Source organism: Equus caballus, chromosome 19, assembly GCF_041296265.1.
Source record: "Equus caballus isolate H_3958 breed thoroughbred chromosome 19, TB-T2T, whole genome shotgun sequence".
NCBI lineage: Eukaryota > Metazoa > Chordata > Mammalia > Perissodactyla > Equidae > Equus > Equus caballus.
In genome coordinates this window covers 44,024,909-44,039,678 of record NC_091702.1, presented here as the reverse complement: position 1 = coordinate 44,039,678, position 14,770 = coordinate 44,024,909, and the positions used below count along the sequence as shown (strand labels likewise).

The 14,770-nt window shown below is 38.3% G+C and overlaps 1 protein-coding gene across 24 annotated transcripts in view; it reads right to left on the bottom strand.

Annotated features, from left to right (window-relative positions):
- Positions 1-14,206, bottom strand: part of LRCH3 (leucine rich repeats and calponin homology domain containing 3) — a 111,688-nt gene extending 97,482 nt beyond the window's left edge. For 22 of the 24 annotated variants that reach the window (XM_014732838.3, XM_070243621.1, XM_070243629.1 and 19 more), the window contains exon 1: positions 13,893-14,203. In XM_014732838.3, the coding sequence (XP_014588324.2) occupies positions 13,893-14,154 (262 nt within the window). In that variant the 5' untranslated portion in view covers positions 14,155-14,203. Of the gene's footprint in view, positions 1-13,892 lie in introns of all 24 variants that reach the window. The other 2 variants (XM_005601913.4, XM_070243636.1) reach the window with 1 other exon arrangement.
- Positions 14,207-14,770: the final 564 nt, after the last annotated feature.

The window sequence follows — 14,770 nt, the reverse complement described above, 5'->3', positions numbered from 1 at the left end:
TTCTCAAACTGTAATGTTCTCGAAATCACCTGGGGATCTTATCAAAATGCAGATTCTAATCCTGTGATTGGTTCTGAAGTTCTGCATTTCTCATGAGATCCTAGGTGATGCCATATTGCTGGTTCATAGACTACACTTTGAATAGCAGAACTTTAAAGAACCATAGATTATTCTTCAAAATTTCAAAAGATGCTACCATACAACAGTAGTATCCTAGGAAAAGCAGGGCATAACAATTTAAAAGAATAATTATGACTTTGAATAGTATTTATCAACCAAGAAAACAGAAAAACTTGTGTTACTGAAACCAAATACTGACCAAGAATTTTTCAATTCACAGATGCAAGAGGATCAGCAAACCTCAAGTAGGACAAATACAAAGAAAGTCACATCATAATTAAACTGCAGAAAATCAAAGACAACAGAAAAATAGTCTTAAAAACAGCCAGAGAAGAAACAAATGTTGTCTTAAATGTATCATGAACAAAACTGAAAGCTGCTTTTTCAACAGAAATTCCGCAAGTCAGAAGAGAATGTAACACTTTTAAGGTGCTGAAATGGAAAAACAAAAAACCCTGCCAAGCAAGAATTCTATACTCAGCAAAAAAATGAAGGAAAAATAATGATTTTTAGACAAAACAAAACAAAAATTCTGAAAGAATTCAATGCTAGCAGACCTACTCAGGTTCATGATACAAGGAGCAGAGGGTCATTCATTCATTTATTCCAAAGTCTACCAAGGGTACACCATGTGGCACACACTACTGTAAATGCTGGGGATACAGACAGACAAGGTCGTTGTTCTAATGAAGCTTATATCATAATGGAGCAAGCATTCAATAAATAGAGACATACTATGAAGGAAATAAAGAATAGCAGTGAGGAAAGGTGGTTCAGAGCACCTGGACAGGGTTTATCATGAAAGTCTCCAAGGCAGTAAGTTTTGGGGGTTGGGGACTAATATTTATTGGTCACTTACTATGAGCTAAGAATTACTCTAAGTGCTTTTTATGTACTCACTCATAGTTAAGCTAAAATCTAAAGGATGAGAGACATCCAGTCACAAAAAGATTCAGAGGAAGGGCATGCCACAAATACAAGATATCAAGCTCAAAGGCCACAAAGGGAAAATAAGTTTGATGACTAGAAAGAAGAAAAGTGTAAGTGAGCTATGTCCAAGAAAGAATCCAGTTACAGCTTAAGAAGTTGGCAGAGGTCACAACAAGGCCTTTTAGACCCCGTTAAGGCAAATGAATTTTACACAAAGGGCAGTGGATAACTACTACAGGATTTTGTTTGTCTGATTTTACAGGGAAGTAACATGATCTGATTGACATTGTAAAAATATCATTTTTGGTTGCTGTATGGAGACTGCTTTCAATGGGTAAGAGAAGAAACAGGAAGACTAGTTAGGAGGCTACTGCAATGGTTCATGGCAACGGATGACGGGGCTTGGGCTAGAGTTTCAGCAGGGGAAAAGAGAGAGTGGACAGATTTAAGACATGCTGAGGTAGATATGATTTGCTAATAGACTGAAGAGGACAGGAGAGAGAGAATGAAGGATGACTCCCAGCTTTGGGGCCTGAGCTACCGCATGGATGGCAGTAACCCTAATTAAGATGAGTTCTTACCTCAATAAATGCATGGTACTGTCATTTACCACAAGAACAGTTTGTTGATGTTAGTTTCTTCACTCCACCTTTTTTTTTTTTGAGGGAGGGAGGGAGGGAGTAGGGGCAGCAACTTGAGTCCTTTCTGCTCAAGGTACATCTGAGATACCTACTTAGACATCTAGCGGAAATATCAAGTAGACAACTAAATACGTATCTGGAGCTCAGGCACAAAGTCAAGGCTAAAAGTATTTGTTGAATGAATACACCACAGAATCAAAACTGACTCCAGTTGAAGCCAGTGTCGGGGAGGGAGCGCAATTTAACTCACATCTCTCAAACACAATCTCTGAGGAGATGCCTCAAAACCCCTAGGCCTCCTAAGTCTTAAGAACTCCAAACCAGTCTGCCCTTCATATCTTCTAAATGAGGAAAGATAAAAAAGAGTGACTTAAGCCAAACATCTAAACAGTAAAGAATCAAGGCTAAAACATCCAAATCTTCTTACTCCCAAAGTAACATTTCCCCTATCCTACCCCATCCCATCAAATCCATGGGAGCAGCTCAGCCATTACAAACTATCCCATCCCCCACTTTATATACACACTGGTTTGTGCTATGTATGCTATACAAGGAATCCCAACACATCTATAGCATTGCTTCAAGAAATTTCTTCAGTCTTTGTCTTCTAATATCCTTTCCTTTTGAACAGGGTACAGCTCTTTATCCTTGGACTCCATATCTCCTATCTCCATGTCTCCCATTTCCCATATCGCCTCAAAGTAGAGCCTACAACGCTTTCGGATACATAACATTAAATCCCCTTTCTCCTACTTAAAGATCATTAAGAGGCTAACCACTATCTGAATCAGTATTTGCCAAAGGAGGGTAATGGGAGCCTGCTATCCAAGGGATATATGAAATAACCCACTGGAGTACAGCAGAAAAACATTAGAACTTTTATTTCTATTTATCTTTAATTTCTCCTTTAAAATTTTATATTTTATGTATATTTTTAACAAATATAATTTTAGTACATTGGCACATGCATATAATATATAAACAAACATATATTTATCAAAAATTTTTTACTATAGGGACCACTGGCTGAAATGACAATAGAATACTGACCACAGGTATTAGGATTTGGGACACTGCAGACACTTGAAAGAACAAGAGGTAGGCAACACTGTTCATCTTTCTTTTCCCTAAATTAATGCAGACTTCAGATCTTAAAAAGAAACTGAATAAAGAAAACACAGGAAAGAAAAACTGAAGGTACTCTTAGAAGAGTCTAATTAATATATCTTTCCGTCCTCTCCCAACTCAACCAAGAAATGGAAGGTTTGGCTACAGAAAAGTTAGACTGATTATAGTCAGTAAAGTAAACTGCCTATCATTTAATGTTGCTTACTGTGCATTATGATAATTACATACTTCACTAAAGGCTTACTTGGTTGTTTGACTTTAGTATTAAATACAACTTGTAGTAGAAACATGTCATTGTTTTAGGTTGCCCAGGATCTAAACAATACCTGTGCTTGCAGAATCCAATACTTTATGAAACAGAGATCTTTCCTCAAGAGAAGCTGAAAAATGCTGTATAGTATACTTGCTTTCCCAGCCTCTCTTGCAGCTGGGGACACAGGCACACGATCTAAGTTCCCCCAAGCAAACACATCCTCCCCAACCCTGAATTGACAGCAGAGTGGTAACAACACGTCCCAATTTCCAGAGGCAGTGGTGGCAGAAGTTCCAGTGCTGGCATATAGTGTCCATTAACACTGGAGTTGGTGGTACAAGTTGAGGTGTTGTGTCTATCTCCAGTGGCAGTGCTAGTGTCTTCGGAGGACAAGTTCTGTCACACGATTTTGGATATTGTTACTGGTTTACCTATCCTTCCAGCCTGGTTCTCCAGTGCCCCCAGGGATTTTGTGGGCTCCTCATCATGAAAGTTGGTTTCTGTTGCTTGTAACTAAGAACCCTGACTAATATCATCTCTCTTATCCTCTATGACACCAATTAAAGAGGGTCTGAATGCCTGACTTTTTGACATCAAAAGGAAGCATACTCCCTGGCATTATCCTTGAGAATGTTTTGATTGAATTCTACTATATCATTGAAGCCCCAAGGGTTCCCAGTAAACCTAGTCACAGAGAAGTCAGTTGTCACTATTTCTAAAGCTAAGAAGGTGAATAGGCTCTTCATCATTCCCCGTTTTCTTCATCATTCCCTTCTCATTCACTCACCCACCCACCCACCCAATAAACACTCAAAGGGCATTCGGCCTTGTACTAGGTGCTGTACAACAAAAAGAGAGTAAGACAGAGCCCTCTATAGTAGGCAGAATCCTAAAATGGCCCCCCAAGATTTCTCCCCCTAACCCCTGGGACTACGAATATGAAATACACTCTTAATATGTTCTTCATGTGGCAGAAGGGATTTTGCAGATATAATTAAGATTACTAATCAATTGACTTTGAATTAAACAAAAGAGAGAATCTCGCTGGACCCCAACTCATCACATGAGCCCTCTGGCTTGCAGCAGAAGAGGAAGTCAGAGATTCGAAGCACAAGGATTTGACACACCACTGTTGGCTTGAAGGTGGAACTGGGCCATGTTGTAAGGAATGTGAGTAGCCTCCAGGACCTCAAAGCAGCCTGAAGCTGACAATCAGCAGGAAAATGGGGACCTCAGTTTTACAGCTGCAAGGAACTGATTTCTGCCAAGACCTAAATGATCCTGGAAGCAAATGCTTCCCTAAAACCTTCAGATAAGAGCCCTGCCTAGCCAGCACATTGATTTTGGCCTTGTGAGACCCTGAGTAGATAATGCAGCTGAGTAGTCTTCTGACCTACAGAAATCTAAGATAACAAATGGATGTTGTTTGAAGCTGCTAAATCTATAGTAATTTGTTATGCACCAAGAGAAAACTAATCTACTTCCTTCAAGGAGCTCCCAATCTAGTATGAGAAAAGACAATATCGTTCACTGTGACAGTAGAAAAGTGTGCACAGGGTATTAGGGAAGCAGGAAAGAAGTGCTTAACTGGGGAAGGGAGACAGAGGAGAAGGAAAAAGAGAAGGTAAAAAAGAAGGGGTGTTACGAGTGACACATGAGTTAAGAATGAATAAGCCTAAACAAAGAAGTGCATGAAAAAAGTAATACATCATAAATGTACAATTTTTTTAAAAAGTATAAAGTGAATAACCATATAAGTAACGATCCTAGGTTAAGGAATAGAACATTTCCTGTACTTTAGAAATATACCCCAATCTATAAGTCCCCTTTCCTAACTATAACATTTTCCCTCTCCCTTAGAGGTAACCATTATTCTGACTTTTGTGGTAATCGTTTTCTTGCTTTTCTTAATAATTTTAGCACTTTTGTATGATGTTGCTTGCTTTTGAACTTTATTTAAAAGTGTTTGTGTTGCATATATTGTGTCATACTTCATTTGCTCAACGTTTCGAAGGTTCATACATGAAACTGCATGTAGCTATAGCTTATTCATTTTCACTGCTGTGAAATCCTATCAATAAATATATCACAACTGATTTATCCAATCTATTGATGATCGTTTGGGTTGTTTCTATTTTGTCAAATATGAACAATGCTATGAACATTCTTATACATATATCCTGGTGTACATATACACAAGTTTCTTTGGGGCATAAGAGTTTGGAATTTCTGGGTCACAGAGTATGTGTATTTTCAACATTACTAGGTATTTTTGAAAACTGATGCACCAACTCACATTCCCATTAGCATTGTATGAGTGTCCCCATTGCTCTTTCTTTCCAGTACTTGCTATTGTCAGCTTTTTGAGTAGTACCTCAGTTTGGTTTTATTTTCCATTCCCTTAATTACTAATAAGGCGGAGCACTTTTTCACGTATTTATTGGTCATCTGGAATTCCTCTTTAGTAAAGTACCGTTCAAGTGTTTTCTCAGTTTTCTATTGGGTTGTCTTCTTACTTGTTTGTAGAAATTCTATACATAATGCTGGATATCATTAGTTTGTCCTATTTCCAGGAAACCTTCCCTTACTCTGTGGCTTATCTTTTTACCCTCCATGATGTGTAAACCATTTTTTTAAACCTATTTTTAATGACAAAACCTATTGCCTAGTTTTTCTAAGAAATAAGTTTAATAAAGCAGCTAAAATCTTTGGTTTAAGACTTTCTTCAAATAATAAAAATCTAGAAACTTAGAAGAGCAAGGGAAAAAGTTAAAAGTGAGTAAGGAAATACCTTAAACTTTTAGGACTAGTTTATGATTCTAAAATCAGTAGCAGTGCATTTAATATCACTGGGTACTTTAGGAACTCAAAATAATGTTCCTTTGTGTGAATTATCATATTTACCATCTATTTTTTCTCCAAGCTTGAGTGGAATAACTGTTTCATAAATGAATTGAAAAAAATAATGAACATGTATATTACTACTTAAAAGTCATATTTTGAGATATTAACCATCCAGCCCCCAAATACAGCCAATGTAAAAGGAAATGGACCCTAGGAAATCCTTGGCCCCAACACTGCTGCCATTCTTCTAGTCTCAACATTGATTTTGTGGTGATCTATGACTGATCTTTTTACCCCTCCTAAAGGCACCATCGTACTCTTTACCCTTCCTATTTAAAAAACAATGCCAGTACAGTTGAGTCTAGATTTCTCCCTTGAAACATAAATTTAAATTTTATTTCAGACGTCTTTATACTGAACAGCCATGATCTCCCACATGGTCTCTGCCTCTCTTTATAAAGCATGTGTGTGTGTTTCTGTTGCAGGAGGAAGGACATAACTAACAGAAGTCTTTTTACCTTGTAAGTCTTTCCCGCTGTGTCAGTACAATATAAGAACTGTGCTGTTCCTCAGGCAGAAGAGAATGGAAGAAGCTTACGGATGAGCGTATATTAGAGCTATGGGCTCTCTCATTTCGAAGGGAAGGTAAAGTTATGAGGGGGAGTTATAAATATTGTTTCCTGAGATGTGTTCTTGGCACCCTACATTTCAATTCAATATGCACAATTCCATAGAAACTCTGTTACAAAGAGTAGCATTATATACAATCTAATATCCATAATTCTGAAACTGGGATACACATGGGGGAGGTGGATTACAGAAAACAGCAGAATAAACATTATAGAAACTTATTTGGTTTGGTTTTCCCTAATGGCTAGTAATCTGAAACCATAGATTTGTATTAAAACGAGCATGAAAATATAGAGTGGAATTCTTAAAAAAATTCCAAGCCTTCAAATTTCAAGTTCCCTACTGAAGCAACTTCAAGGTCTGCACCCAGACCTCTGAGGTTAGAGGGACTTAAATAAAAATTCATGTCATCAACACATACACACACTCTTTAGAGAGAGACATGGGAGATCATGGCTGTTAGACATAAAGAGGAATGAAATGCAAGTTAAAATAACTTCCATATTTGGGGAGAAAACAGGTTGTTATGTGGCCTATAAACCTAGTTAGGCTACATACAATATATAACACTGTTTCTATGAGGAAGTGCTTTTGAAATTTTGTTTGTAAATTAAGTTTAAGTTTTAAAACTGCATATAATTTGTTAGAACAATTCCACTTGTAAGAATTTGCCCAAAGGAAATAGTAGGAGACGTGAGCAAAGAGTTATATAAAAGGATGCTCATAGTGTTACTTATAATAAAAAATCAGAAATAATCTAAATGTCCAGTAAAAGGGATCTGGTTAAGTACAAAGACATGATTACTCTGCAGCCATTAAAATTCTAAGAAAATATTAATAGACAAGACACAACATTTCTAACATACTAGAAGATGGAACAAAGCAAACTACAAAGAGCTGATACATGGTTTTCAGTATATATGTACATGCATTAAAAAAAAAAGCCAGAAAGAGTATGTGAAAATGTTTACAGTGGTTTATCTATGCAGTAGTATTATTCCTTTTTTCCTTTCTCTCCTTTGTGTATTTGTTTTTCCAAATTTTCTACAGGTAATACCTATAACTCTTAATTACAAAAGAATTCAAATTAAATATATAGGAGTTTATATACACACACAAAGAACTTTCAATTCTTTGTCATCAACTGGTTCTATGACAAAAGGTAGAAAAATAAATCTTTCCCCTTAATTTATATACTTTCTCTTGTAGAAAAAATTATATTCCTCAGGATGCACTGAATACAGAACAAAGACATAACATCTCTCACTTATGATTTTGACGGTGTGTGCAAAGTAAAGACAACTTATGCACTGCTGGTATAAAGCTAAGCGGACAACCCTTCTAGAAGGGCAATTTTACAATCTGTATAAAAAAACCTCAAAATTGCATATAACTTTTAATCAATCAATTATATTTCTAGGAATTTATCCTTAGGAACTAACTGGACAAGTCTGCAAAGACAGACATACGAGGCTATTCTCAGTAATATCATTTGTAGTAATGAAAGTTGAAAACAATCCTCATGTGCATCAATGGGGTAAATTAAATGACAGTATAGCTATACAATGGACTGCTATTAAAAAAATTATGCTACAGATCCCTATTTTCTGATATTGTATCTCATGTAGTGAAAAAAATCAGACGATAAAACAGCCTTTGTATGATCTCATTTTTATAATTAAAAAGTGAGAACATGTATATTCATGAAGAAAAGTGTCTTCTTTATAACTTTTTGTACTACAGTGAACAACTCTTAATATCAGAAGAAATGATTTCTAAAGTCTACTAAATTCAACCAGTCTGGTTAATGAAATAAAATTAGTTTTGCTGTTTTCTACTCTTTCGTCATTTCTAAGGCTCTTAGAAGGTTCTTCCTGATTTGAAATCATAACACTTAGTGGATGGTAAATGTGTGGAGTATACAGTTAATGCCTGTATTAACAAAGACGACTGCTTAAATGCAAGTCTTTCTTAACAAGATTTTATTTCAAAAAGAAAAAATTATATATCCCCCCTGGCCCTGAGATGCTACCAAGGGTCCCATAATTACGACTGAGCCCCCGTTTGCTGCCACCTCCTCCCTTCACCTCTGCCTTCTCAACCATTATTCAACAGTGTTTTCAGCTCTAGTCACCATGGTGGTTACTGTCTTCATGAATATAGAAAAAACCTTGCCAAAAGAAGTCTGATTTACCAAATAAATAATACAGAAGAAAATCTCAATTCTATTCAAGACAGTAAGCCCCACATCGCTGTCCAATATAATTTTCTGCGTTGATGGAAAGGTTCTGTCATCTGTGCTGTCCAATGTGACTGAGAGTAGATCTGCCTAATGTGCTGTCCAATATGACACAACGTGGCTACTGAGCACTGGAAAAGTGGCCAGTGCAACTGAGGAACCAAATTTTTAAATTTTAACTTATTTTAATTTTAATAACCACCTATGGCTAGTAGCTACCATGCTGGACAGCACCGCTCTAGAAAAACTCACAGAACATATATTGTGGTTGATACAAAATATACACAAATAAGGATCCAAGAAAAATATGATTTCCACCTAAGACCTGGCACTCTAGTGCATATTTCCAAGACCAACGAAACCATAATTTTGTGGCTTACAGATTGCTTCCTTGAAAAACTAAATGGCCTTTTAGTAATCCTCATTCTTCTTTACCTAGGAAATAGCATCCACTTCTTGGAAGTCTCAAGTCTCATGACTTCAATAACACTGCATTACCTTGGCTCACCCTCTACATCACAATTTGTTTTCTTTTTTGTGTAATCTTAGTCTCCCTCTCCTGCCTTCCACTATAGGCTTTTCCCCAAAGCTGAGTCCTTAGTTTCTTATTTCCTGTCTTCCCTTCAGAAGAGATTTCTTACAGCTTCAACCATGAGTGCTATTTGCCCTCTGTGAAACAGCACTACCTCACTATATAGCCTTAGAGACGTCATTTAACCTTTCTGACACTGCTTCTCATTCGTAAAATAACTTACATGGTTATTATGGTTCCTTCAGCTTTAGGATTCTGTGAATTCCAACACAGGCCTAGTTATGGAACTTTGTTTTTTTCTCAGGCTGATTCCTCTTCTTGCCTTTTTAAATGCCCATGGTTGTCAGTGACCAGCTTTTCCACTCTCCACACTCTTTCTGCAAGAATCTCATAAACTCGTCACAATGACTCTCTCAAATATATACCGCAGCCCTAATTTCACTCTTAAAGCTCCAGATTTACATTTCTATTTGCTGCACAGGATTAACTAGACGTGCTACCAGCCCCTTATATGTGTCAGGAAATGAAAGAAATAATGTGCACCAAACTTGTCAGTGTGGCTTAGTGATCAAAACCGCAAGTTTTAATATCAGATGTATCTGAATTTGAATCCCAGTTCTGTTACTTATTAGCTGTGTAACTTTGATCAAATTAACCTCGAGTCTCCACTTTTTCACATGTAAAATGGGGTTAAAAAGAGTACTTAAAACTCATATGGTTGATGTACGTGCATGTTTTTGAAACACAGCTTAGTATAATACCTGGAATATGCTAACAGCTCAATAAATCTTAGCTAATATTATTATCAGTAGCATTACCATCTTCCTAGTCCTCCAGGTTTAATAGCTCAGTCATCTTTGATGCATTCTGTCCCCCACTTTTTTAAAATTCAATCTGTATTTGTACATTTTCATTTTCCAATATGATCTGTTGTCCATTCCCTCATAGATTTGGATTATTATTACAGCTACCCAACCAGATTACTAGATTTTTTAATATTTACAGGGTGAAGCCGGTTATTATTATTGCTTCCCCTATATTACCTACCATAATGCCTTACACATGAAAGTTCTGCTATTGTTAGTTCAAATAATCTTTACACCTATTTATTTATCCCTTGAGTTCTTTGAAGGCAAGGAGTGTCTTGGTCCTCTTTGTATATCTACACCTGCCAAAATTCCTTAGTCAATCAATGTTTGTTGAATGAATGAATGTTGATTAGCCCCGTCTCTAAACCTGTCATCAATCTAGCTTCCTCATATGTGAAAAGGACCTCTTACATTCTCTAATCCAACCATGTATTCTAACCAAACTGGTCTCACCACAACATTATCAAGAGGAGTCTCACTGTATTCGTCAGGACTCTTATTTTATATCAAAAAAATTCTACTCAAATTACTCAGAAAAGGGAATTTATTAGTTTGCATAATTTGAAAGTCCAAAAACAGCACTCACTTATCAGAACTCTTTCCATCTTTTGGCTCTGCTTTCCATTTACTGGCAAGCTCCAGGCTCACAATCTATTCTCTCAGCACCCCAGGGTTCAAAGCACGCCTCTTTCTCAATAGTTTCAATAAAAAAATCAGAATTAACACTCATGTTTGCCAATTGGAAAATACGCCCATCTCTGACAATCACTGTGGCCAGAAGGACAGACAACATTGCTGGTAGGCCTGAGTCATGTGAACACCCTTGTGTCAGGGTGGGAACTATGTAGCTGAGAGGGGTGAGTCTCTAGGAAAACTGAAGTATTGTCCTCAGATGAAAGGGGAATGTGTGGCGGATTGGCAAAATTAACTGACGTGCCCTATCCGACTTCTTGCATGCTGTCCACCAAAGCCTGAAGCGGCTTTCCTTCTCACTTCTACCTACCCACATCCAAGCTACAACCTTTCTGCCCCAAGAAGTCTCCTGTGATTTCTTTTAAGATTTTCCTTGTCCACTAGATCAAGTCACCCATTCCCAAGAAAATCCTTCCCTTTTCCTAAAGAGCTACCTTTTTAAAACAGGAGAGAAAAACCTCAAGAAAATGTTCCTAGTGAATTCTAATCATGTCACATTAAACATGGGATGGATATTACATGCTGTCTCTTAGAATGTAAACTCTTGAAAGACAGCAGTTCTACCAGACGCATTCTATATATTATGAAAGAACAGACTGTGTGGCAACTTTGATATATATAGTATTCAAATAATTTTCTAGGCTTTAAATTTTCTATAGGGTCTGAACAAAACATTTTAGCTAACATAAGTTGGGCCTGAATTCACCAAAGTACTTGGTATAACAGGTAGACTATGGTTTTGGAGTTGCCTCATACTAGGCTCAAATCCTGCTAATACCACCTTTCCTGGCCTTTAAGCTAAAGGTCTTTGTGCAAATTATCTAATCTCTCCAAACTTTGGATGCGCTATCTGTAGACAGGAATAGTAACATCTATCTGTATATAAGGAGCCTGTGTGGTAGAGTGAAGTGAAAAGAGGTAGATGGACTTGGGCTGAAATTCTGCCACTAATACTAGTTACAGTGACTCCTCATCTGTAAATTCTGAGTGATTCCTCATACGTAAAGTAGGGATCATAATATTTAACCCATTGGTAGTTGTGAGCATTTAACAAGGCAACATATTTTAAAACATCGAACACAATGAATAGCAAACACTGAATACTCAATAAATGATGTTCTCTCTATCAAATTATGTTTAAAATAATTCAGAGAATAATTCAGTATTTTTGTTCTTACCAAGGTTTGCCAAAGATATCTCATAATAAGTAATGTCTCTAACATGTTAGTAATGAATCTAGTCTAGTAAGGTATAAAATACCTTGTAATCTTTTTTCTTTTTCATACTTTTTGACCAGATAACATGTCAACCAACAAAAATTTGGCTTATAAGGAAACTATTAAAGTAACAAAATAAGCGTGGACAATAACAAATTAAAAATTCAGAGCACAGTAAGGGAAAAATTCATTGGGATTACTTATTTTTCTTCACAAATGCCCTTGGGTTTTGTTAGTTAATAAAATATTTCTTAAAGGCAAAACATGTTGGTCCTAGAACTATTTAAAGCAGATATGATAAGAAGCCAGATAAACTCCTGTAATCAACTATTCTTTAGCTTCAGGCTCAATGTAGTAATACTGAAATGACTCACACCAATATAGAATTGCTATGCTATCCATCTCCTAAACAACCATATGACGTATAGCCATTTCCTGAACAGAATCAGGAAATTTGGGGTATGAACGACAATTTTAGATGTCACCTATCAGAACACATGCAAAAGGTAAACGACTGTTCAAATTTACCTTACCAAGAAAGTTTAATTTTAATATCATTCGCTAAAAAATACAAACTATATTTAGTACAATTATTTCCAAAAAGAGATTAAATAAGTAGGCATTGAATTTCTTCCATTTTACACCAGAGCAAAAGTTTCTTTAAAGAATAGTTTCTTGAAGTAGCTTAACAGTTCTGTTTATTTTTCTAACATAAGTCAATCATATACAATGCTCATCAATCCTTAATGAGTGCACAAACATAGGAAAGGTGTTAAATCGAAGATTTTAAAATAAATAAAATGGAATACATATAAGACACAAAGTACTACACATTCCTTGATTGCAAAAATACTGTAGGAAATTAAAAAAATCTGACTACATCATACTATACAAACTGTGTAAGGGATTTTTTCCTCCTTTGTATTTGTGTAAAACATGAATAGACTCAGTTCTTAATCTACTCCCTGAGGAAGCTATATTTTAAACACAAGAAAAACATACTATGTTGAACACTTCAGTCACCAGACATTGTTCTCTACAACTAAGAAAACCAAATAATACCTAATTCTTTATTATCTTTCCTGTGTTGAAAAATACGTACAAAGCAAAGTGATGTCTGTTTGTTTTTAAAGAGCATTAAATACAGATATAGTAGCGATCTATGTATTTTTTTTAGGTTTTCTTCCTTCAACTTTTTTGGGGGGACATGAGGAGAGAGGAAAGCAATGGGAGTCTGAAGGTGAGCTCTAGTTACTTTTGCAAGTACATTTGGTAAGTCAACTAGATGAAGGTGGAGAAAGAAAAGTTACAGCGATTGGGTTCACATTAAAAACAACTCTGGAAAAAACGCCAGTGCCGAGATCGACGCTTTCCTGACAATGCAGCGACCAATGGTACTCTGATCCATTAAGAGCGCGCTACAATCCCAAATCTTAGCAAGTCAACTTGGCATCCCAAATCCGAAAGGGCCTGGGGAAACCGGGGCGGGGCAAGGGACTCCCTCAGCAGAGGCAGAAGTTCATTTTCTGGGAGGGTGAACCACCTCCCACCAACCCCCCTCGGTCCTCTCCCCCGAGAGCGGCCGCCGTCCGCCGCCCAGCCCAGGCTCGGGGTCCTGCCCGCAGGCCCGCGGGGATGGGTGGGTTGGAGCAGTCGGCTTCTCCCCGTTACCCGGGTCCCGACCAGGAGCTGTGGGACCAGTTGCTCTAACTACCCCGAGTCCCCCGCATCGGCTGGAGCGGCCTCCCGCCGCGCCCCGGGCCTCCCGCCGGCAGGAATGCCCCCGCCCCGCTCACCCGCCCGGGTGGTGTCCGTCAGGTCGTGGTTGGCCGCTCCCCGGGGAAACTCCCTCAGTTTCCGGCCGCTCAGGCTCAGCACCCCGGTTACCGCTGCCTCCTCCAGCGCTCGATCGAGGGAGCGGCTCCATGAGCCCGGGCCAGGACCAGCGCCTGAGCCGGAGCTTGGGCCGCAGTTAACGCCGGAGAGGTTACCTCCCGACGCCACTGGCCCAGAGTACTCTGCAGCCGCGGTCACGGCGACCAAGCCAGCGGCCGCCATTTCCCAGCCGACAACCCTCCGGCCCGCCGGCTCAGCGCATGCGCGGCCAGAACTGATGGGTGGGCGGGGAAAGGGGCATTCAGACCCCGGCCGGTTCCCTTGATGGGCAGGGCTGCGGTGCCCCTCCACACATCCAGACGCTTGCCTCCGCCCACATCGAGTTTTTCAAGGGAAATTGAAACAGAACTCACAAATCGGGTGCAGCCCCCTACTCTAGGTTCCCAGTAGCATTTCTAAAACGCCTCTACAAAAATATCTTTCAGACAACGCTCCTCACCAAAACGTCTCTGCTTTCCTCAGTCCTGGAGGATTAGGTTAAGCATTAAATTAAGGCTTCTTAACACTGTTGCTATCAGAAACTTGGGCAACAAGAGGGGACCCTGCGATACGACCTAAAACATTTGCCACCTTCTGTCATTCTATAAACCAAATGATCTAAATGGAGACTTGTAGATTTATTAACTATCATTGCCTGAGGGAAATACAAGTGCTAACCTGGCTCCCAAACTCCGTAATTTTCATTGAAAGAGTTATCTGAATATTTTAGGCTCTCCCTCCATTTATTAAATAATACTTGTCCTTTAGGCAAGATCTTGTTGTTGAGCAAAGCAGGATG